At 46.5% G+C, this 21,534-nt stretch overlaps 1 protein-coding gene and 1 pseudogene across 4 annotated transcripts; both read left to right on the top strand.

The window, feature by feature from the left end:
• Positions 1-2,481: 2,481 nt before the first annotated feature.
• On the top strand, positions 2,482-3,871 carry LOC143319155 (tubulin alpha-1B chain-like; annotated as a pseudogene). Its single transcript, XR_013077061.1, has 2 exons — positions 2,482-2,734; positions 2,847-3,871. The product of XR_013077061.1 is annotated as a tubulin alpha-1B chain-like (transcript).
• A 689-nt stretch (positions 3,872-4,560) lies between these two features.
• LOC143319154 (atlastin-2-like) lies at positions 4,561-20,518 on the top strand. Of its 3 annotated transcripts, XM_076727807.1 has the most exons (14): positions 5,020-5,142; positions 9,967-10,247; positions 12,605-12,739; positions 12,962-13,066; positions 13,375-13,425; positions 14,860-14,916; positions 15,002-15,094; positions 15,177-15,315; positions 16,157-16,284; positions 16,545-16,601; positions 16,809-16,880; positions 16,974-17,405; positions 17,885-17,899; positions 18,095-20,518. In XM_076727807.1, exons 1-14 carry the CDS (start codon positions 5,082-5,084, stop codon positions 18,203-18,205), a joined length of 1,737 nt encoding a protein of 578 aa, XP_076583922.1. In that variant the 5' UTR covers positions 5,020-5,081; the 3' UTR covers positions 18,206-20,518. The 3 variants fall into 3 exon arrangements, with proteins under 3 accessions (XP_076583921.1, XP_076583922.1, XP_076583924.1); XM_076727806.1 differs by lacking the exon at positions 17,885-17,899 and having other exon boundaries at positions 4,561-5,142; positions 16,974-17,423; XM_076727809.1 differs by lacking the exon at positions 17,885-17,899.
• The last annotated feature ends 1,016 nt before the right edge of the window (positions 20,519-21,534 follow it).

Below are 21,534 nucleotides of genomic sequence, written 5' to 3'. Positions count from 1 at the left end.
TGACTGATGGCAGGGGATGATTCTACCAGTTAACCAGGAAGTTTACCAGTGTGAAATGACTGTACAAGTCCAGTCCAGACGTTAAACGAAACTCTCCTGAAAACAAGCAGGTACATTTCTTGGGTTTCATCCTGACAAATGAAATTTCAACAGTTCCTGTTCAGCCACGTTATCATTCAACTGTTGGCTGTTGAGGTGTCCAGCATATGATGTGGACTTTGTCTTCAGGAGAAGACTTGGTCTGATTTAGAAGACATGACGTTGATCCCAATTTGGAAGGAGCGGCCCTAATTTCTAGAAATCTGATTGAGTTTGTTAGTGACTAAAACTATGACGAGCCAGAGTTGAGAGCTGTAGTGCTACACACTTCTCTTCCATTAGAGCAGTTACCCAACCAAAACCCCGTAGAGACTGTCTGCCCCCCCACCACCTAAATGAATTAAAAGTAAACAGAAGAGGAATTAAACATTAACACCTTATAAAAAATCAACACCGCCACTGCAACAGTACAACAGGACAGGAGACATAATCTAAATCTGTATCACTAAATGATTTGATATCAGATTATAATGTTGATTTATTTGGTCTGGCTAAAACCTGGCTGTCATGAAGAGCATGTTAGCATAAGTGAAGCTACTCTCCCAAACGTATTAAACTCACATTCCTTGAGGCAGCGGCCATTTTTGACCCAAGACTATTAAAGAAACCGCACTAAACTAGTTTAAGTCCTATTTAACAGATCCGTTTCAGTTTGCTCATGTTAATGATGATTTCTCTGTGTGCGCCAAAGTAATTCATGGAGTTCCCCAAGGGTCTGTGCTTGGATCAATTCTGATCTAACCCTAACCCCTATATTTATGAAACACTCCACAAACCTTTGTTGCTATGCATATGATATCAGTTATATTTATCAATGAAGCCACATGAAGCCAATCAATTTACTAAACTTCAGAACATAAAGACATAATGACCTGCAGCTTTCTGCTTTAATCCATTAGGGCTGGCTCAGGCTTGCCTTGGACCTGTCCCTAGTTATGCTGCTCTAAGCTCACACTGCCTGAGGACATGATGTACTGAGATCTTCATGTCCTCCTCTCCCTCTCCATCTGTATGCATGAACTTGGCTTCATCCCTAGAGTCTCTGTGCTTTCTCATCTTGCAGGTTCTCAGGGATCATGGCTGCACTTGGATTGTGGATCATGGTTGCACCTACTGCCATGGCCCTGCCTGATGCCCAGTGCAACTGTTATTATTAGTCATATTTCTATTATTATGTACTTAGACTGCCATATATTAATATATATATATGTATACTATCATACAGATTCCACATGCATATACTAGTATATACTATTTTATTATTATTCATGTTTCTATTATAGTTATTGCAGGGCTCTCAAGTCTCCTGCTTTCGGTCACATGGTATTTCTCTCCCTGAAAAAAAATTAGAATATAAAATCCGGGCTCTCAAATTTTGAACTGAGTTCAACGTGAGATTTTGGCGGCGGCAGCAGCGGTCTGATCTGATAAATGACACATAAATTTGTACAAATAAAATATTTATTTTATTCAGCATTTCTTAGTGCAGGTGTGTGCGTGCCCACGCACTGTGTCTGTCTGTCACCCCACTCCACTGGTATAAAAAATAGCGGCGCAACTTGGTGGGCGTTATTCTGGTGGTATCCTGGGTGAACTGGTTATACTGGGACACAGAGACTGAGTGAACTTGATACAAGAAGAACTGAGCATGGACTCCAAATGATTTGAGCCAAGAGCAGATTGTTGAGGATTTGGTGGTGCACATGGCTCAAATTGATGTTCAGACATATGTGTCCAACAACTACAGAGGGATGTCCAGAACTGCTGTTGCCTAGCAACAGACTATTGTAAGCACACTATGCAGTGTGTAAAACCCATACAGCTCTCTTTGCTTTAATGTGTGTGCTTGTGCCAGCAGCTGTTATGGACTTTATGTTGTTTGTCCATCTCTGTGTTGTCTGCTTTGATTATGCATTATTCTGCTGTTAAAGTGGCATTTATTTAATTTCTTGTTGTGTTCTTTCTAATAGAAAAGGTTTGACCTATAAATTAAATTTTAGTCACACTTGTAGACTTACCTGCACACACTGACATACCCAGTTGGGTTACATCAGCAGCCTTGTCATATTCCTCTGCTTTACCACCTATTTAAAGGGCCTGACTGCAGCCAGATGTTTGTCATAAAATCATTGCATCAAACACTTGATGTGTAATTGAAATTATGTTCCTCCAGAGATCTTGTTTAAGGATTTTCTCAACATGAGATTTTTTTTCTGCCTTAAATATATCTTCATTAATCTCAAAATAAGATTAAACGAGCAGCATGTGACAGGTGGCGTGGTCATGATGATGATCTTAGATTTTGAGCTATCTTAAATATATGATGTATGAACTGAAGCATGTTATTAGAAATGGGTGAAACGTATGTAAAATGAATGCTGAATGTTACAAATTGTCTTTGTTTTCCTCCAGCGTGAGTGTATCTCCATCCACGTGGGTCAGGCTGGTGTCCAGATTGGCAATGCCTGCTGGGAGCTTTTTTGTCACGAACACGGGATCACGCCAGACGGACAGATACTCAGTAACAAGACTCTCGGAGCAGGAGATGATTCCTTCAACACGTTCTTCAGTGAGACTGAAGCTGGAAAGCACAATCCCAGAGCTATTCTTGTGGACCTGGAGCCCACTGTTATCGGTAAAATGAAATGAAATGTATTGTAGAAAAAATATAATTGTTACTATTTTGTTATGTTTTATTCTTCCCCCAGTTATTCAAACCCGCCTATAATTTATGGTCATTTCCTTAGATGAGGTGCGCACAGGGACCTACCACCAGCTGTTCCCCCCTGACCAGCTGATCACTGGGAAGGAGGATGCTGCCAACAACTACACCCGTGGACTCTACACCATCGGCACAGAGATCATCGACCTGGTGGTGGACAGGATCCGCAAACTGGTGCATACAGTCAGAGCAGATGAGGCCATCTGTGATATCTGCTACAAGAACCTTGACATCGAGCGTCCCACTTGCACTAACCTGAACAGGCTGGTCGCTCAGGTTGTGTCTTCTGTGACTGCTTCGCTTCGTTTCGATGGTGCCCTCAATGTGGATCTGACAGAGTTCCAGACCAACTTGGTGCCATATCCCCGTATCCACTTCCCTCTGGCCAGCTATGCCCCCATCATCTCAGCTGAGAAGGCTTACCATGAGCAGCTCTCAGTGGCTCAAATCACCAATTCCTGCTTCGAGCCAGCCAATCGGATGGTGAAATGCGACCCTTGCCATGGCAAGTACATGGCTTGTTGCCTGCTGTATCGTGGTGATGTGGTGGCCAAAGATGTGAATGCTGCCATTGCCGCCATCAAGACCAAGCACTCCATCCAGTTTGTGGACTGGTGCCCCACTGGTTTCACGGTTGGCATCAACTACCAGATGCCCACTGTCGTTCCTCGTCCACAGGGCTGTGTGCATGCTGAGCAACACCACTGCTATTGCAGAGGCCTGGACTCGCCTTGACCACAAGTTTGATCTGATGTACGCTAAGCATGCCTTTGTTCACTGGTATGTGGGTGAGGGGATGGAGGAGGGAGAGTTCTCTGAGGCCAGAGAGGACATGGCAGCTCTGGAGAAGGATTATGAGGAGGTCAGAATCGACTACCTTGAGGGCGAGGGAGAGGAAGAAGGAGAGGAGTATTAAAAAAGCTCAACGGCTCCAAGCTCAAAAGTTCATCACGCATTCGTTCAGCAATTAAATATGATTTAATTGCATGTTGTTAAATATGTTCAAAAATGTTTGTTTCGTGATTTTGTCTGGTATTAATAAAGTTCCTGAAATGCATTACGTCGTCAGTGTTGTTCAGGTAACTTTTTCTTTTGAAGAATTAAAAGTCTTTATGAATCGTGAATCTTGGCTCACGTTATGTAATCTAATAAGAAAACTCCAGACTTAGTTTGACAGTTTGCTCTACACCAACAAACATACATCACGTGACAACACACAGGACCAAATTTGGTTTTATTGCTAATGAGAAATCTCAAAACATTTCAATTTCAGTCAATGTGCATGTTTATTAACCATCAAGCTTCGACTGCAGTGAAGACGGGAAAACTCTTCTTCAAGGAGACGGTGGAGGAGGTTGGTACTGATAGTACTGAAGAGGAAGGAGAGCAGTATGGAATAGGCATGTATTCTATTGTACTGATCTCTGATCTTTGCCTCTATTGGTGTAAGAAAAAAAACTTGTTCATTTGTTTTAATACACATACATTCATGATTGTTAAGAACAGCATTTTTAGCAGCAGTGCAGATTGTTCTGTGTCTGCAGTTTGATGCTGCAACAGTTTTTAGTGATGCCTTGTTCTAGAGCACATCTGTCAAACTCAAATGCCTTTGGCCCACATGATAATGTCTAATTATTAGTAGAGCTGACACGCACCACTAGTACTACAAGTCCCACAATGCACTGCCAGTGTGTTGGCACGTTAATCAAAGGCCCATGAGCATGAGTCCCTGCCCCAGTGCCACATTCGTTCATCAGCAGTCTGATGGAGCTCGTTACCCGTGGTCAACTTTCAGCTCAAGGCTGCAGGAACGTTCGACTACACACCAATGCCAATGCCGCTGCTGTGCATATCACCCTTTCTCTCGCTCTCTCTTTCTATCTTAACAAAAAGAGACTCACTATTGTGTTAGCGTTAAGCTAATGAAACAATTTCAGCTCCCATTAGTCCTTTGTTGAATACTCACAGACTTGTTTTAACTTCGCTAAAATTATGCTTGGTATTTTCTTGTAAGCATAGCAGGACTCTTTCAACTTAGATCATGGTCAGAAATGTGCAGTGTCAAGTTTAATTTTTCATTAAGACAGAAGAAAGACGTGCTGTTCTGAAGTTAGCTCCCGCAGGCGTAAGCTAGCAGAGCAAGAGCTAGGTTCGGCAGGGGGCGGGACCTCGGCGCGGTATTTAGGACCCCGCGGAACCCACCGCTGCATTGAGCTCTGTGACGTCAGGGCAGTCTGCTGCTATCAGCAGGTCAAGAAAGATGGCGGCGGAGGAGAGCAGGTTGAAGCAGCGGAATCACAAAAACAGCATCTTCACAGAAGGTAATTAAACATGTACCGACGGTTAAATGATGTTACCGACGCGACAGATGACAGCGGGTTTTTATTTTATTAAAATGTGGTTTCCACCGTCACGTGTTTGTGCGTGTTTCGGAGACGATACATGTAATGAAGCGACACTGCAGGCAGCGCTCCGCTTCGTCGAATAATCGCATCTCCTGTCGTTTCGCATCCTGCTGCAAACGAGCGCGTCCCGCTGTGTCAGAGCGGTAAAATCACTGAAAATATGGTGCTTTGTTAAGTTATCAGTGACAGTGGCCGGGGGGAGGCTGTGAACCGACATCGACTGAGTCCCGCTGTGCATGTTGGATTGTCATGAAGCACTAATGCTAAGCGTTTTGTTAAGCCGTCCAGCTGTCCTCACCTTCAGCTCAGAGTGTTTGTTGTTAGCAGAGCAGCTAACAGAGCTGCTAGCCTCTTCTAGCTGATTCTCCATTGTTCTGTCGTTTCTGAAAGCTGTCAAACGGCTGGGTCAACAGCTGGCAGTGTGCTGCTAACGCCAGTAGCCTCCTGTTACCTCTCGATAGCAGCGTGGAGTAAGCTAACCTCAGCTGCTGTGTGATTTCAGCTAAGCTAGCACACTTAGCAGTGATAACAGGGTGGTTCAGCTAACCCGGCTTTAAACGATATAACACTTGGCTTTGACAAAATGTCAGTTTAATGATAAAACAGGAGACTCACACAGAAAACTAAACCTCACACCGACTTCATTTAAAAAGTCAGTGTTAAGCTAACTGTCCTGCGTTGTTTGCTAGGACTCATGACACCAATTGTTAGCTCTCAAATCAACCAAATTTTTTGAATTATTTGTCATAACTTTTTTTCTTGCTGTGGTCGTGTCACGTTAGTCAAGTTACAGCTGTAAAAGACAAAGGGAACCACGAGCCACTTATGATTCTTACAGGATAATGTTAATTGCTGTATGGCAGTGTCTAACGTGTTTTTTTTTCCATGTATTTTGGAGTATAACACCTCTCCTTACTGGAGAAAATACAGCATACTGATATTATTCTGTTATTATGGCGTTAACTTCTGCCACCCTGTAAGTGTCCAGTGATTGTATGACTGGCTAATCATGACCACGGGCCATGAAACCGGTGATGTGCCAGGTTACTCACAGTGGGTTAGCTTCCCTCAGCTAGCTGCTAGCTTCATGCCTGCTGTCAGGCTGATGATGAAACCTCTGAATATGTTTGACTGGGTCTCAGCCAGTTCCTTTGAGCCATTAAAGCTGTTAAACAGTGTTTGAGATACAAGAACCTGCTGCTGCTTCAGAGCTCCATGATGAAGAACTGAACCATGTGATAATAACACAGACCTGGATTTAAGTCATTTTTAGGGCAACAATAATTGATCACTCAAAATTATGAAGACAAAACAGGATCAACAATGAGGAGCCAGTTTATGGAAAAACAGGACTGAGTTTATTAAAGTGATGACTTTTCCATAAAGTTCAGTCTGATTTATTTTTTTAATGTGAGCATGTCATTATATTTGATTGATAAAATAAAGTCTATCAGTGGGCTGAGGGTGATTAAAATTAATCTGCAACTATTATCATTCTAGACTTGGATCATATGAGCAGTCAAAAGACTTCAAACACTTTTCACACGATAAACATTAAACGCTCAGATGAGATATGATGATGATGATGATGATGATGATGATGATGATGAAAGATGACTGTTCTGTCTGTTCTTATCGCTCGGCCCACAGAGGACATGTTATCCAGAGACACATCAGCTGTTGTTAATGCTGCTTTTGAAAGAGAAGCTAAATAACAACAAGGTGGCTGAACTTTTAGGTTTCATCAGGAGTTATTAATTGATATGATAATGAATTAATAACATTATCAAGCACATCATATTTAGGAAAGAAGTTTAAAAACATGAACACAAAGGGCAGTTAACTGATAATTACCCTGATCAGCCACCGTCAGTGATCAATACAAACACACATTATTAGACTGTCAACCATTGATGGAACCAGTGCATATCCACAGTCAGTGAACGTCAGACGACCGTAGCAGACTTTAGCAGTTATGTCACGTTGTTATGGTAGTGACAGACAATAAAAGATACACATACAGTATTTGGAGTAAACTGAGTCTCCCTGCACTCTCAGGGGAAATTATTACATCAAATTCCCTTTAAGAAACATGACATATTAATATTTCCCTACGCGTCAGCAAAAACACATTCTTCTAGAAACACGTGATAAAAGGTGTCGTATGTCGACAGTCTTCTCATGAATTTGGCATCAGTATAATCCATAAAGATAAACTGTGTGTCCGTACACACACCCTGTCCACTGGGCCGTGGTGTAATTCCTGCCCTGTGTACGTTGTACTGGTGTCCTCTTTGAAGTCTTGAACTCTCCAAACTGCACATTGTGTTGAGTGAAGAAGAAATGCCAGCAGAGATACTGATGTACACTGATGCTTATGGATATATTATGGTATGCTGAATCAAAGATGGAAATACTTGAGGCTTGAGAACAGTTTTTGTAGTTTCCAGTAAGCCGAGTGTGTCTTCAGAGCAGCAGATTAACATTAAACTGGCAACGTTTTGAATGGAGTTTGGTTGTAAAATGGCTGTCAGACACAATGACTGGGGGTCACGCAGGCTTTTCCTCAGTAAGGAGAGTCATCTGAAAGTGTTCTGGATTAGTTATTCTCCTAATCCAGATTCACATTTTAAACTCTACTGTAGGTCACTGCTGCACAAAGAGGAAGAACTGCAGATTTCTGCTTTCAAGTAAAAGTTGTGAGATGTTGCTCATTGTTAAACTTAAAAATTCTTAGTTCAGTGTTCTTCTGTATTCATGAAGTCACTTAGACCACACAGCCTACTTCAGGCTGGGTCCAGTGCTGCAGAGTCTGTCTGTCCGTCTGTTGTGAATGCAGCGCAGACTGTTGTTGAACTGACTGGTTGCTGAACAGGACTGTCAGCTGCATGTACAGATACATGAGCTGGACTCAGACCAGATTCCTCTGCTCTGATGACGGCTGTTAAGATGCAGTCACTGATGGAAGGGAACGATTTTACTGGACTGGGGAGTTCTGCTATGAGGAAATGACTGGACAGGAATCCAGTGGCCAAAACACTAAAATACACTTAAACCCCATGAACATGAGCAGGTTGGTTGTTGAAAGCTCAGGTTGACTGGGAATCACTTTAAACACACATCAGTGATCCACAGATCCTCCACCTGTCCGGAGGTGAGACTGCTATCTGATAATTCAATAATAATAATTCAATAAGTATTGATACGCACTGTATGAGCAACAGACAGACTGCATTGAAGCCACAGCTGATGAGTGTTTTCGTGATCCAGTTATCAATGGTTTTGTTGTTTAATTGATAGAATGTGTGAAAATACTGAAAATGCTCGTTCAGAGTTTCCAGTGTTCAAGGTGACAAGTCCCAACTCAGTTCAGTGATCTCAGATTGTCCCATTGGAAGAACATGAACCAGATGTTTGACGTTTTTGCTTGATAAATAGAAGCTTAATCTGTTTGTGTATTTCTGCTCGGCTGTCTCAGCGTCATGCTGCGTTTCTGGTTCGCTCTGAAGTATTTGTCCTCGGGCAGCTCTTGTGCTGTGCAGAGAGCACTGGGACAGTGAATTATCCGCCTTGCTGGGCTCCTTAAAAGCTTCGGTTAAAGCACGCATCGTTCGAAAGGCCTCCCAAAGTCAGTTTTCATGTCGGCCTGTACATTATTCAGGCCTTCCTCAGGATGATGTGATGGATTTACCCAGCGAGCTGCTTGCAGGATGTGGTGAAAGCACATCACTGTTGTTGTGTTGCTGCCTGCAGAGCTCTCACATGGCCCGAGCAGCTCAACGCTGACCTGAATGAAGACTCTTCTTCCCATGAGGCCGCAGGCTGCCTCGGCCTGCTGGCTTAGCTGTGAGATCACAAGACGGCGCCTGAGTGAGCGCTGTCACGTAACCACAAGGTCACAGGTCCAACCCCCAAAACTCACAGACAGTGACTGTATCGTTCTCTAGCAGGAAAACATGGCATTCACACAGTCTTTGCAGCCTGTTTCACCTGATTTCAGATCAGTGAGCCAGAGATGACAGAAGCCCTTACTCTGACCTATTAGGTGAAGGCAAAAATGTCTTCCTGAAATATCCAGGATTCATGTCAGAGCTGCAGATCAGTGAAGTGTAACTGCTGCCATACAAGGAGAGCTTAAAGTTTAAGTCCTCCGCTTATAACTGAGTCTGTAGAACAACACTGACTGATGGCTCTGTCTATTTACTGTAAATCCAACCAGCCATGCCATCCCATAATGGCAGTGGCTCCCTTCAGCCTTCCTCTTGGCTGAGCTCCTGTGAGACTTCACTAACTGGAGGAGGTCTGGAAACTTTTTGTGTCCAGCAGCCGCTGATATCAGAGTTTCTTGATCTCTGTGGCGAAGCTCGGCCATCATGGCTGCAGTCAGCCTGTTGGCACGTCCACGCTGATGCAGACCACTTTTCCAAAGTGGATTTATAGAATTTCCTCATATTAAAAGCTGGTCCCCAAATAATGGCCGGGGGACATAATAGGGATGTTTGTCATATGATATGTATATCAACTCAGTCATCGTAGGGTGTATTTCCATAGTTTTACATCAATGTAAAAATCATATTTTCATCATCTTGTTCTGGATTGCTCATCTAAAATCCTGTTTTTCCACCCTGAAAACCAGAAGTAACAGCCCAGCAAGTCATGTGTTGACCCAGTCGGCTGCAGGACGTGTGTTGATCTGAGTCTTCTGGTCGGTCAAACGTTAACCACAGCTTTCTCTCTCAGGTGGCCACGGGTTTAAATCAGACACATCCCCGATGAGGCGTGAGGAGGAGGAAGACGACCTGCTGGAGGAGGAGGAGGAGCTGGATGTGGCCAGACCGGTGCAGATCGTGGTAGCGGATGAAGAGGAGCACTCGTTCTCGCTCCAAGAGGAGGCGCTGGAGCGGCTGCTGCTGCAGGAGGAGGTGCAGGATCTCCACGTGGTGGTCGTCTCTGTGGCCGGAGCTTTCCGCAAGGGCAAGTCCTTCCTGCTGGACTTCATGCTGCGCTTCATGTACAAGCAGGTACACCGTAGAGCTGTAAAACACTCTGTCCACGCAAAATGAGTCCGACTCGTGACGCTGAGTGACGACACATTCAGTCGTCACGTTTGTTCTTGGCCTTAAAGTTTGACCAAACAGTCAGAACTTACAGGGTGTTGCTCATTTCTCTCTGCAGCTTTTAGCCGTGTTGCACAGTCGTCCAATCACCTGCTTTTGGTTTGGTTTGTTCTGCCAGTTAGTTTCTCAGTTGTTTCGCTTTTCGCACACACACACACACACACACACACACACACACACACACACACACACACACACACACACACAGAGTCCATTATCATCTCTTTAATTTGGTTTATTGACACCTTTCGTATCTTGTTTAGTTTGGTCTAATTGGGTCATGTTGTGCACTGAAGTGTGGTTGTTTCAGTATTTGCTGTGGCGTGTCTCCGTTGTGTTGTGGCCTCTGGGCCACGACGACTCCGTCTGTACTGAAGCGTCTTCAAACACACTTGTTCTACAGCTGAGCGTGAAAGTTCATTTTTGACCCTTCAAACAGTCGTAAAAGCGCTATGGATAAAAGCACTGAGCCGACATGTCAACAGATCCGTCTCTGTGCTGAGCAGACTCCGCCCACCAGCGTCGACCATGTGATGCAGTTAAAGCCTTTGGGGAAGTGGCCCTTGAGCTGGGATTGATTTCTCAAACCTTTCAGTCCATCGGAGTCCAAAGGATGGCTCAGAGTCGTGTGTGTACGTCATAAATTTGGTTGCACAGTGTGTTTTATGTGGGGCCACACCCGTGTAATGGTTCAGTGAGGCTGATATCAGACTGGGACCACGTCAAGCTTTTTAACTTGTTCTCGTGTGCACAGCTGTTACTGTGAAGCAGGTTCATGTTCTCAGCTCCTCCAACAACGCTCATGAAAAAATGTACCATAGAAAATCACAAAAGACGTCCAGATCTCTTAGGTTGCGTCCATGTTTCGATCAGTCGGGTCTGGATCAGCTGTCAGTGGCTTTAACGGCTGCAGAGCCTTCGATGAACGAGCACAAGCACGGCGGCAGACGCACAACACTGTCTGGACGGCACGGGAAAACAGACAGTCCAGCAGAATGACGGGGCGGCAAATCGAAGCATGATAATATGCTGATAATTATGGGATGGATTATTGATTCTCAGCTCCTGGTGTTTTCTCCTTCTGTCAGGGAGCTACGTAACATCCAGCTGTAAACTCTGCTGTTGACGACAGTAAAAAGTTAAAACGCTTGAACTTTGGACCTCAGTCTGCTGCTGCTGTTGTTGAATAAAAACAAATGGTGCAGAAGATTAGCAGAATATTATCTACATGCAGGAGCATGTTCAGTGTGTGGGGTTTGTTTTGTGGTTGAAGTTCGTTTGCGGTGATCTTCATCAAACACTGAAGCGAAGTGTTCATCCTTTCATCTGAACTCTTTGGGCTGGAAACAAAGATCGTCCCATCAGCTCTGCTGCTTTCAAACCCTGCAGCAGTGAATAATCCAGTTTGTTTCAGGAAACTGAGCGTTTGTGTTTGTCTGCCTGTCGACCTTTTGGCCCTGTTAATCTACGGTAAGCACTGAGGAACATTCTGGAGGGTTTCACCACATGTAAAGAGGATTTTATGGTGACACAATGCTGGCTCTGTGGCTGGGCCCCTGCAGAGCTCACTGCTGCTTATTTCACACATAAAGGCCATCTTTATGTGTAGAATAAGCCCCGCCCTCACAGGTCAGGCCGTGGCACAGTTCCATTTCGTACACCTCCTGCACAGGTCCCACAGGACTGTGAACAGCTCCTGGAAAGGATGGCACTGAATGTTTCATGGTTGGTTTAGAGGAGTAAGATAATCAACACGATGAAGTTCTGACTCCTGTGATATCGCCTGAAGTTAGCATGCTAGCCAGCTAGTCCCGGCCCATCCTGTCTTGTGATACTTTGTGCCTGAAGAGGTGACGGTCTGATAGTTTGCACCCTGAAGTTTTCTTTTTAAACTTCAGAAATGAACAAACTGTCCTGATCCGGTCGTGCTCAGTGGAGGCTGCTGCACCTGCTTCTGTTGCCCTCGTTACTCTGAGCGCTCAGGACAGATTCCAGTCAGCTAATGGAGCCACTAGCTGCTCGGCTAACTGAGCGAGCTGAGCTGAGCAGCAGTCAGCGGTTACTCTGGTGATGTGCTGCCCTCTTTGTTTGGAGTGACCAGTTCCTAAACGCTGTATTTTTTTTTAATACCACACTCACATGTCGTGTATTAATTGACGAAGTTGTGTCTTGCTTCGTCTGTCTGTCCCTGATGTCCTGTTAGTTAAAGCTGTTAATGTCAGCAGTGATGACCTCTCCTCCCTCCTCTTGTCTCCGTCCAGTCGGTGGATTCGTGGGTCGGCGGGGAGGAGGAGCCTCTGACCGGCTTCACCTGGCGAGGCGGCTGCGAGAGGGAGACCACAGGCATCCTGGCCTGGAGTGAAGTGTTCGTGGTGGAGAAACCAGACGGTTGCAAGGTCGGTTTCCAGGCTGATGCTGAGGCTGCGTCCACAGCCGACATCCTCTGACCTCCTTTAACTCCCCTGTGTGTGTGTGTGTGTGTGTGTGTGTGTGTGTGTGTGTGTGTGTGTGTGTGTGTGTGTGTGTGTGTGTGTTTGTTGTAATCCCTGCCAATAACACCAGGTAATCCATCTGTAGTGAAAGCTGTTTGAATGAATCCATATGTGTTGTTCTCGCAGGTTGCAGTTCTACTGATCGACACACAGGGGGCGTTCGACAGCCAGTCGACCATCAAAGACTGCGCCACGCTGTTCGCCCTGAGCACCATGACCAGCTCGGTCCAGGTCCGTCTCTGTAACGTGCTCAGCTCACAGGGCGGCACAGATAGTTGATGTGTTCATGATGACACTCTGAGGCTCATTATTCAGCCTGATGACTCTGACAGAGCGTGTTCCAGGACTGATGGCGTCGCCGTCACTGTAGGAGAGTGTGAACGTGTCATTCCTCAGTTTGATGCTTCATCATTAACTGTGTCAAAAAGCATCGGGTGAGGTGTGTCAGGCTTTGTGTGTGTCTGTGTGTGTCTGTGTGTGTGTGTGATGGCACCAGGTGGCTAACAGGTTGACGTCTTGATTTGTCGTGTGTGTCTCAGGTGTACAACCTGTCCCAGAATGTCCAGGAAGACGACCTCCAGCACCTCCAGGTCAGTCGCAGCATGCAGACGCCTTTAAGAAGTGTTTCCTGACGCTCTGCAGAGTAAACTTCATTTAACTGTAAGATAAATGATGGAAAACGCACTCCCGACATGCTGCGAGGTCCTGAGCAGCAGAAGACATTCAGTGTGTCCCAAACACACGTTGAGGTCCAGCATCAGTTTCTGTAGCACAGCTGCTTCTTTATGTTGACATCTGCTGATATCCTTTACGTCTACACAGTTCTCTTGTTCAATGTTACTTATTTTTTACTGTGCGAAATATTTTTTACTGTTATATATTTTTCTACCATGTAGTAGTACAAAAACACAGTATTTTATTGCCCATGTCCCACTCATGTCCATTCAGCGTCTTCCATTGTGAAACTGAGCCGTCCTTCACAAGGAAACTTTGTTTTTATCCTCCTTTAGTGTGTGGGATCAATAAAGTTTGATCTTACAAACAAACAAACAGGAACCAGCTGAAAAAAGTCGAGGAAGGAGGCGAGCCACGCTTTCATTGAAGAATTAAATAATACTCGCAAATATTTGAATTATCGAGTGCTTTGTGACAAAAAAACATAGCTGAACATCACACACGCCTCCATCGCCTCACACTGGATCAGAAAACAACGTCTTTCATCCTTTTTGGCCTCTCTAAGCACCGATACCACAACATGACAAACAGATGTGCAGCACACACCAAGCGGCCGCTGGCTGGTGGTTATTTTAATAACTCGGTTTCTTAACCTGCTGAGTGCAGAGTTGGCTCTCTGATCAGCGACGTGTGAAGAACGTTGAGTTAACTTGACTCGGTGTCGAGCCGTCAGGTCTTCTGCTGAAGTTATTGTCCAGTTTTGGTCGTTCAGTTTGATTGTGGCTCCTCTGGTTCAGCAGACCCTCAGCCTTCATTTTCACCCTCCTCTCCTGATAAGACGGTCTGACCCGGGAGGGCAGCGTCATGCCGATCTCTAATCCAACATATTAAAGCTCATCTTCTTTGAGCATGTGAGTGAGGAGCTCCATATCAGGTGTTTTCACGATGTGTTCAGGTCAGGATTAACCTCTGACCCGAAGCCAGCAGGCGGCCATATGAGGCAGAAAGCAGCTCCGACTGAACGGCTGCCAGAAGTCTTCTCACCGCCCAGACTTTTCTTCTATCTTTGGTCGCGGCGGCTCGTCACCGCGCCTCAGATCAGCTGTCAGTCAAACACTGGTGATGAGCTTTTGGATGTTGTGTTGCTGCAGTGGTTTTGGTCTGGTGATGCCTTCATGCAGACGTCAGCCAGCTTCCAAACAGACGAAGCTTCTGCGTCGCTGCAGCTCTAAAGGCTCTTCATTCAGACAGTGTTTGGAGCAGTGAGCTGGAAGCTTTCATTGATGAAGATCTACTAACTGAGCTCTGTGACTGCTCTGATGTTCTGAACAGTTGTGTCCTCTCCTCAGCTCTTCACTGAGTATGGACGCCTGGCCATGGAGGAGGTCTACGAGAAACCCTTTCAGGTGCGTCTGTGGGTTTTCAGTTAGGCATATAAGTCACCGTCGGTTATGATCGTGATCAGTGACCTCTGAGTTTCTCTCTGTTCAGACTCTGATGTTCCTGATCAGAGACTGGAGTTACCCCTACGAGCATCCCTACGGTCTGGAGGGAGGACTGAGCTTCCTGGAGAAACGGCTGCAGGTGAGTTTCACCCGTCAGGCTGAAGGTGCGTCCGTGGTTTGAACACCTGCAGACTGATGCCTGTGTGTCGACGTCTGTTCAGGTGAAGCAGAACCAACACGAGGAGCTGCAGAACGTCAGGAAACACATCCACTCCTGCTTCTCCAACATCAGCTGCTTCCTGCTGCCTCACCCCGGCCTCAAGGTGGCCACCAACCCGCACTTTGACGGACGGCTCAGAGGTGAGACACCAGCACCGACACGACGAGTCGTCCAATCACAGCTCAGCCAGGCAAAACAGCCGCTCCAAAGTGTCTCCATCTGTCAGTTTAGAGATGAGCACCAGGAACCAGCAGTGAACGGAGAACGTCTGCAGAGACGTGACGTTCTCACCGACGCCCACCGTCACAAACACACGCTCAGACCACAACTCCAGAATTCATACACTCATTACAAAGGTCAGAGGTCAGCTTCACTGTGACATCATCATGTCCAGAAGCTCTTTCTGTCCGTCACTCAGGCGCTGAAGGACAGACTGAGTCTGTGTCTCTCATGTGCTCTGATCCTGAATCAGTGTCTGATGGTTCAGGTCTTCTGCTGTCGTTGAACGTGCGCGAAGCACTTTGACAGTCTGCAGCGTCTCTGCAGCAGCGTCCATGTTTGAAGCGTTGTCGTCAGCAGAAGCTGATTGGTTGAGCTGATGTTGATCTGCAGGTGATTGTTGCTCCATGTGAAGAAGCCTCTGGACAGACAGTCTCTGAGTGAGGACAGCGTGTCTCTACCTGGACGTTACTCACTGAATCAGAGAGAACTTCAAACACTGAAACAGCTTAAATTAAACCTCACTGTAGATGTTAGATGAAGCGTCTGAAGACACTTTCTCTGCTTCCAGTCGACGACGAGATGAAGTAGAAAACGTTTACCCTCCGTCTGTGTTCTGAGAATTCCTCCTCATTGTTTCTGCCTCTATTTCCGTCATCATCATCATTGTTACTGCCGGACAAAGTGCCAGTGTCCCTGTATGTGAGGTGAAGACATGTCTTCAGACTGCACTCATGTTGACGTGTGCTCCGTGTGTCTCAGACATCGATGAGGACTTCAAGAAGGAGCTGGTGAGCCTCGTCCCGACGCTGCTGTCTCCAGAGAACCTGGTGGAGAAAGAGATCGGAGGAGTGAAGATCACCTGCAGAGACCTGCTGCACTACTTCAAGGTGAGTTCACGTGCGTGGCGGTTTACTCAGCACGCAGTCAAAATCACCTTTGTGTGAACGAATGGTGTTATTGAGGAAAAAGGCAGCGGCTCGTCAGAGAGGAATGACCTTCGTCTCAGTTTAAGTGTTGCTCTGCTCCTCGTGGTTGAGAGCTGAGGAAAGTTCAGAGGATTCATCGATCTGAATGTTTCTGCAGCTTCTCTGAGAAAAGCTTCGTTTTCTTTCAAACTTGTTCTGAGCTCACGTCTCCTCTGTTTCAGGCGTACATGAAGATCTATCAGGGAGAGGAGCTTCCTCACCCCAAGTCAATGCTGCAGGTCAGTCACATGACCCGACTGTCACACAGCGCCGCCCGCTGCACAGTTCACGCCATGACAGTCGATCCAAACCCAGTTTAAGACACAGCTGAGTGAACAGTTTAGGTGTGAAATGAGCTCTCAGGGTGAACTCTGACAGCAGCTCGTCCGTCAGTCACGTCTCTATGTTCTCCATCTTGAATGCACGTGTTGTCATCTGTCACCTAGGCAACAGCGGAAGCCAATAACCTCGCAGCTGTAGCGGGAGCCAAAGATGCATACAACAAAAGCATGGAGCAGGTGAGCGTCACTTCCTGTTCTCTGGTGTTTACGCCTGCTGTCGCAGCGTCTCATTAATCTGTTGTTGGTTCCTCGCCCTGCGTCGTGTCGCAGGTCTGCGGCGGTGACAAACCCTACATTTCCCCGGCGGAGCTGGAGCGCCGCCACGCGGAGCTGCGGCAGGCGTCGGTGCGACACTTCCGCTCCGTCAAGAAGATGGGCGGCGAGGATTTCTGCCGGCGCTACCAGGAGCAGCTGGAGGCGGAGCTCGACGAGGCCTACGCCAACTTCAGCAAGCACAACGACGGCAAGAACATCTTCTACGCCGCGCGGACGCCCGCCACGCTGTTCGCCGTCATGTTCGTCATGTACGTGGTGTCGCTGGTCACGGGCTTCGTGGGCATCAGCTCTGTGGCCACGCTGTGTAACCTGGTGATGGGCGTCACGCTGACGGCGCTCTGCGTCTGGGCTTACGTCAAATACTCCGGAGAGTTCCGCGAGGTCGGAGGAGTCATCGACCAGGTGGCTGAAACCCTGTGGGAACAGGTGAGAGGACGTCCTCATGTCTGTCTGTCTGTCTGTCTGTCTGTCTGTCTGTCTGTCTGTCCTCATTCACATTTCTTAAAGGTGATGCTGGAGCTCCATCACATCGTCTGTCCGAGGGCGGCGGCGGCGTTTATTCAGCTCCCTTTAAAAAATGTTAAATTCAACGAGGAATTAAGTATCGGAGCTGCTAAAAACATCACAGGTACCTGGATTCAGTTCAGAGCGAGCTCTTAAATAGGGAGGAAGACGAAGACATCGGCCTGTTGGTTGACGTTCAGAGTATCAGACGCTGAAGACGTCTTTGTCTCAGTGTGGAGCTCGGCGGCCTGTTTGGACATTAAACTGATCCGTTCAGACGTCTGACGCTCGTGTCCTGATGAGTTTATCTCTGCTGACGCCTTCTGTTCTGTCCTTTCACCTCCTCCTTCCTCCTCCTCACCCTCCTCTTCCTCTCGCCCTTCCTCCCTCAATGCTTCCAGAGGACTCCTCGAAAGGTGAGCGCTGAGGAGTTAGTCGTGGTCACCTGTGGATGTTGTTGTGTTCGCTGCTTCTGTTTGACTGATCGATGCACCTGATCGGTGACGCTGTCATCTCCGATCGACCACACGATGGCGCTCTGTGCAGATTAGTGTGTGACGTACGACAGAAACACGTTCTGATGTCGTTTTTTTCTCCTCCTCTTCCTCCAGGTCTTCTCCAAACTCTTCGAGGTGGCGCGGAGTCGAGTCCCGTTGGGGACCCTGATCCCGGCACCGCGGCCCCGGCTCGCCTCGAACAACAACGTGAAGAAGAAAAACTAGCAGCACGCCACCACCATCCCATCACGTGCATCCCCCCCCTCCCCTCGGTTTTGAAACGCCGTTTTTAGGACGGCGGAGACGTGTAAATCAGTTTTTGTTCGGCTCCTCGCCGCGCTGGCTGTAGGTGTAAGGACTCGCTGTAGACGGGACGAAGCAGTGTGACGTATTTTATTATTTGTCAGTGGGCGGGGTTAAGGTATTTATTGGTGGGAGGGGCCATTGTTCTGTCACTGAGCGTCATTGCAGGTGTGTTCACCTGCAGGATGACGACGACTCAACATTAATGATTCCCATTTATGTGAATGTTTGAATGAAGAGCATGACCGCAGGTTTCCCTCCTCCTCCTCCTTCCTGTCGTCGTCGGGAGGAGTCACAACCAAAGTTTACAGCTTTACTCGTGGAGGCAGGAAGCTGCCGCCGACGCACTTCGGTTTCAGGGACGTCGTCCAGTTTCTCTCCCTCAGAATCACAAACTCGTGGATGTTCCACGCTCCTGAGCGGCGACTCGCCTCGTCCAGCGTCTGCTTTGATTTCGGCGTCTGTTGAAGTGACCGGACGTCCTCCAGCTGACGTTCATCCTCCACAGCTGTGGTAAATATTCACTCTGCGCTTCCTGGAGCTTTCCGCCGTTTCCCGCAGTCTTCTTCAGCGTCATCATGTGACCTCAGTACAGGAAGTGTTGAAAAGCTCTGGGAGCGGCCGCGTACACAAGCGAGTCTTCCATTTAGAATATTTACCACAAACGAACAAACTTCTCTGACTGAAGGGCTTCAGAGCAGAGATGAAGCGTCCCCATTGGTTCGCTCGGCTGTCCGTCACGTGATTCAGTCACACGGTGTCGTTTATTTAAATCACAGTGTGCAAATGTTGGATTTTCATTCTGAGCAGGAAGTTAACGCTGGACACCATTCTCCCGTCGTCAGTTGTTAGCTTAGCATTAGTCACCTGCCATCAGTGGGTTTCTCACAGCCGGTTCTTCTTCACTGCTCCTTTACGCCGCTGTGGGAGCAGTTAACAGGAAGTGTGACTCAGTACTGTTTCCTGTTTTAAATACAGGAAGCGTAGTTTCCAGCTCCTGCGAATTCACTCAAATATTCTTAAAATGTAAAAACTTTTGACTCTCATCTTCAGAAGCGTTAAAAAAAAAAAAAAAACTAGCATCATGATTCTGACTGAGAAACCAACTCGACGTGTTTGAGGCTCGACGTGATCACATCAAAGATTTCCAGTCGCCGCTCCAAACGGCACGTCACGAGTTTCTGGTTTTGAGAAAGTAGAACTTAGAAAGCTAAATTCCCCTGAAAGCCGCTGACCCTGAAGTAGCCGTGACCTGTCAGCCGGTCACGTGAGTGGACGGCCGTTCAGACGGACGTGCTGCGGAGCGTCCAATCACGACTCGCGTCTTAGTTTTATTTCCGATGATCAGTGACGACGTCATCGTGACTTCAGTGTTTTTACTGTAAAAGTCCACTTAATGTGCATATTCACCAAAACACTGAACTCCCTGAAGCCGTTTCGTCTCTGGATTATTCTGGGATGTCGGGCTGGGGGACATGTCCATATTTGACCTGGTAGTTTTAATAGTTTCTCCAGTCCAGCTCAGCTGAGACCTGTAGATAATATTTAATATTTAACTCCTCCTCCTCCTCCTCCTGTTGAAGGACTGAATCTCCTCCTCCTGATTTTAAAGCACCAGAAGCCATTTAGCGAAACACTAAAGCTCCCTGCAGCTGCCGCCTCGCCCTGCTGATACGAACTCTCTGAAAATGGCTCCAGCTTCTGCGTCTTAAAGCCAAAATCCGTCGGTCGGATGAATGAAGGTTCATTCCACGCGCCGGCCTCCGTCTGGGGTCGGCCGTCACCACTTTGTTGTTTTCCTCCATCAGCTTCCTCTGATCATCATTCCATCCACACATCACCACTGTGTGCTTTTTGTTTTTGTACAGTTAGTTTTGTACAGCCTCATCCACACGTAGGCATGTGTATGAAATATATACATATATAAATATAAATTTTCTAGACCTTTTGTAGCTGGAGAACAACAGTTTGGGTGGTAGACCAGATTCAGCTCGCTGGATGTAAAGGAATGCTCTCGTGATTTGTGGATATGTCTAATAAATTCCTTTTTTATATATATATTTGTAAATTTGATCTTACATGAGCACTGCGATTCCACCCCCTGCTGGCAAAGAATGTTTATAATCTGGATCTTTTTTCTTTTCCTTTTCTTTTTTTGTCTTCTGTTGCATTTTAAAGTTATTTTCGTTAATTTATTTTTCAGTACAATATTAAACCAAACTCCTCCAACACACAGCTGGGCGTCGCTCTCGTTCTTTGGTGTCTGGAGGCCTTGATGTTCAGACGACGAAGCAGCACCACGACGGTGGGAAGTCGAATATCTTTTAGAAGCATCACAGTGTTGACTCCTCATTTGCTCTGATTATGACCTCGAGTGATGTCACTTGAGTCAGTGCTGGTGTCTATCAATGAGTCCAGCTGATTTCTGTATAAATCTGCTGATGGGTGTTCATTGATGCTAACAGATCGCTCATTTAGTTCAGAGTTGAGATGCCAAAATGCTCCGTGGTTAAGGTGTTAGCATGCTAATTGCTAAGCTTATTATGCTAACATTTGTGAACACACTGTGACTGACTGTCGTCCTTAAACGTGTTGACAAACTAAAATGTGTTTAGCTAAAGAGGACGTGACGTTAGCAGGTCAAAGGTCAAAGGTTGAACTGAGCTGGAAAGTTCTTTTTAACCTTGAAAGCACAAGTTTGTTTCTTTAAGTTCCTCCAATCAGAGAAGCTCCTCTGCTGATCTGAGCTTTCAGGTTCCTGTGAAACATCAGGAGCAGCTAACTAACAGCAGGTGTGTCAGCTGATCACTCAGGTGCATCAGGCAGGCCGATGGTGACGATGGAGCATCAACACATCAGAAAAGTCAGCGCCATCACGTGAACATCTTCAGCTCCAGAGGAGGTTTACCTGCAGCAGGTCTTCCTCAGCCTCTTCCTCACACCTGAACCTGACGCTAACAGGTGACGTGTTGATGTGTTCGGTGACGTTAAATATCCTCCTGCCTTAATGTGACACTGAATGCAGCACATCAGTGGAACCAGCAGGTGGCAGCAGAACACAAAGTGACTTTAAAACCAACTTTAAACTCATTTAGTGAATGAAGACGAGCGTCCAACCTGTACCTGTACGACGATACAGCAACAACACATGAAGAGTGTATACTTCAAGTATTCAGTAACACGAAGTGTACATCTGAACATGAAGACGTGATTGAAAGGAGGAAAATCTCTGACATCAGAACAAACACACA

This window comes from Chaetodon auriga, chromosome 4 (assembly GCF_051107435.1).
Source record: "Chaetodon auriga isolate fChaAug3 chromosome 4, fChaAug3.hap1, whole genome shotgun sequence".
Taxonomy (NCBI): Eukaryota; Metazoa; Chordata; class Actinopteri; order Chaetodontiformes; family Chaetodontidae; genus Chaetodon; species Chaetodon auriga.
This window is presented reverse-complemented; position numbering and strand designations above follow the sequence as displayed.

What these genes read in the sequence shown, in the direction of transcription:
- LOC143319154 (XM_076727806.1), top strand. Translation starts at nt 5,082, where the DNA reads ATGGCGGCGGAGGAGAGCAGGTTGAAGCAGCGGAATCACAAAAACAGC. An exon ending in AGAAACCAGACGGTTGCAAG is followed by an intron (nt 12,740 to 12,961) that starts GTCGGTTTCCAG and finishes TTGTTCTCGCAG; the next exon opens with GTTGCAGTTCTACTGATCGA. An exon ending in TCTACGAGAAACCCTTTCAG is followed by an intron (nt 14,917 to 15,001) that starts GTGCGTCTGTGG and finishes CTCTCTGTTCAG; the next exon opens with ACTCTGATGTTCCTGATCAG.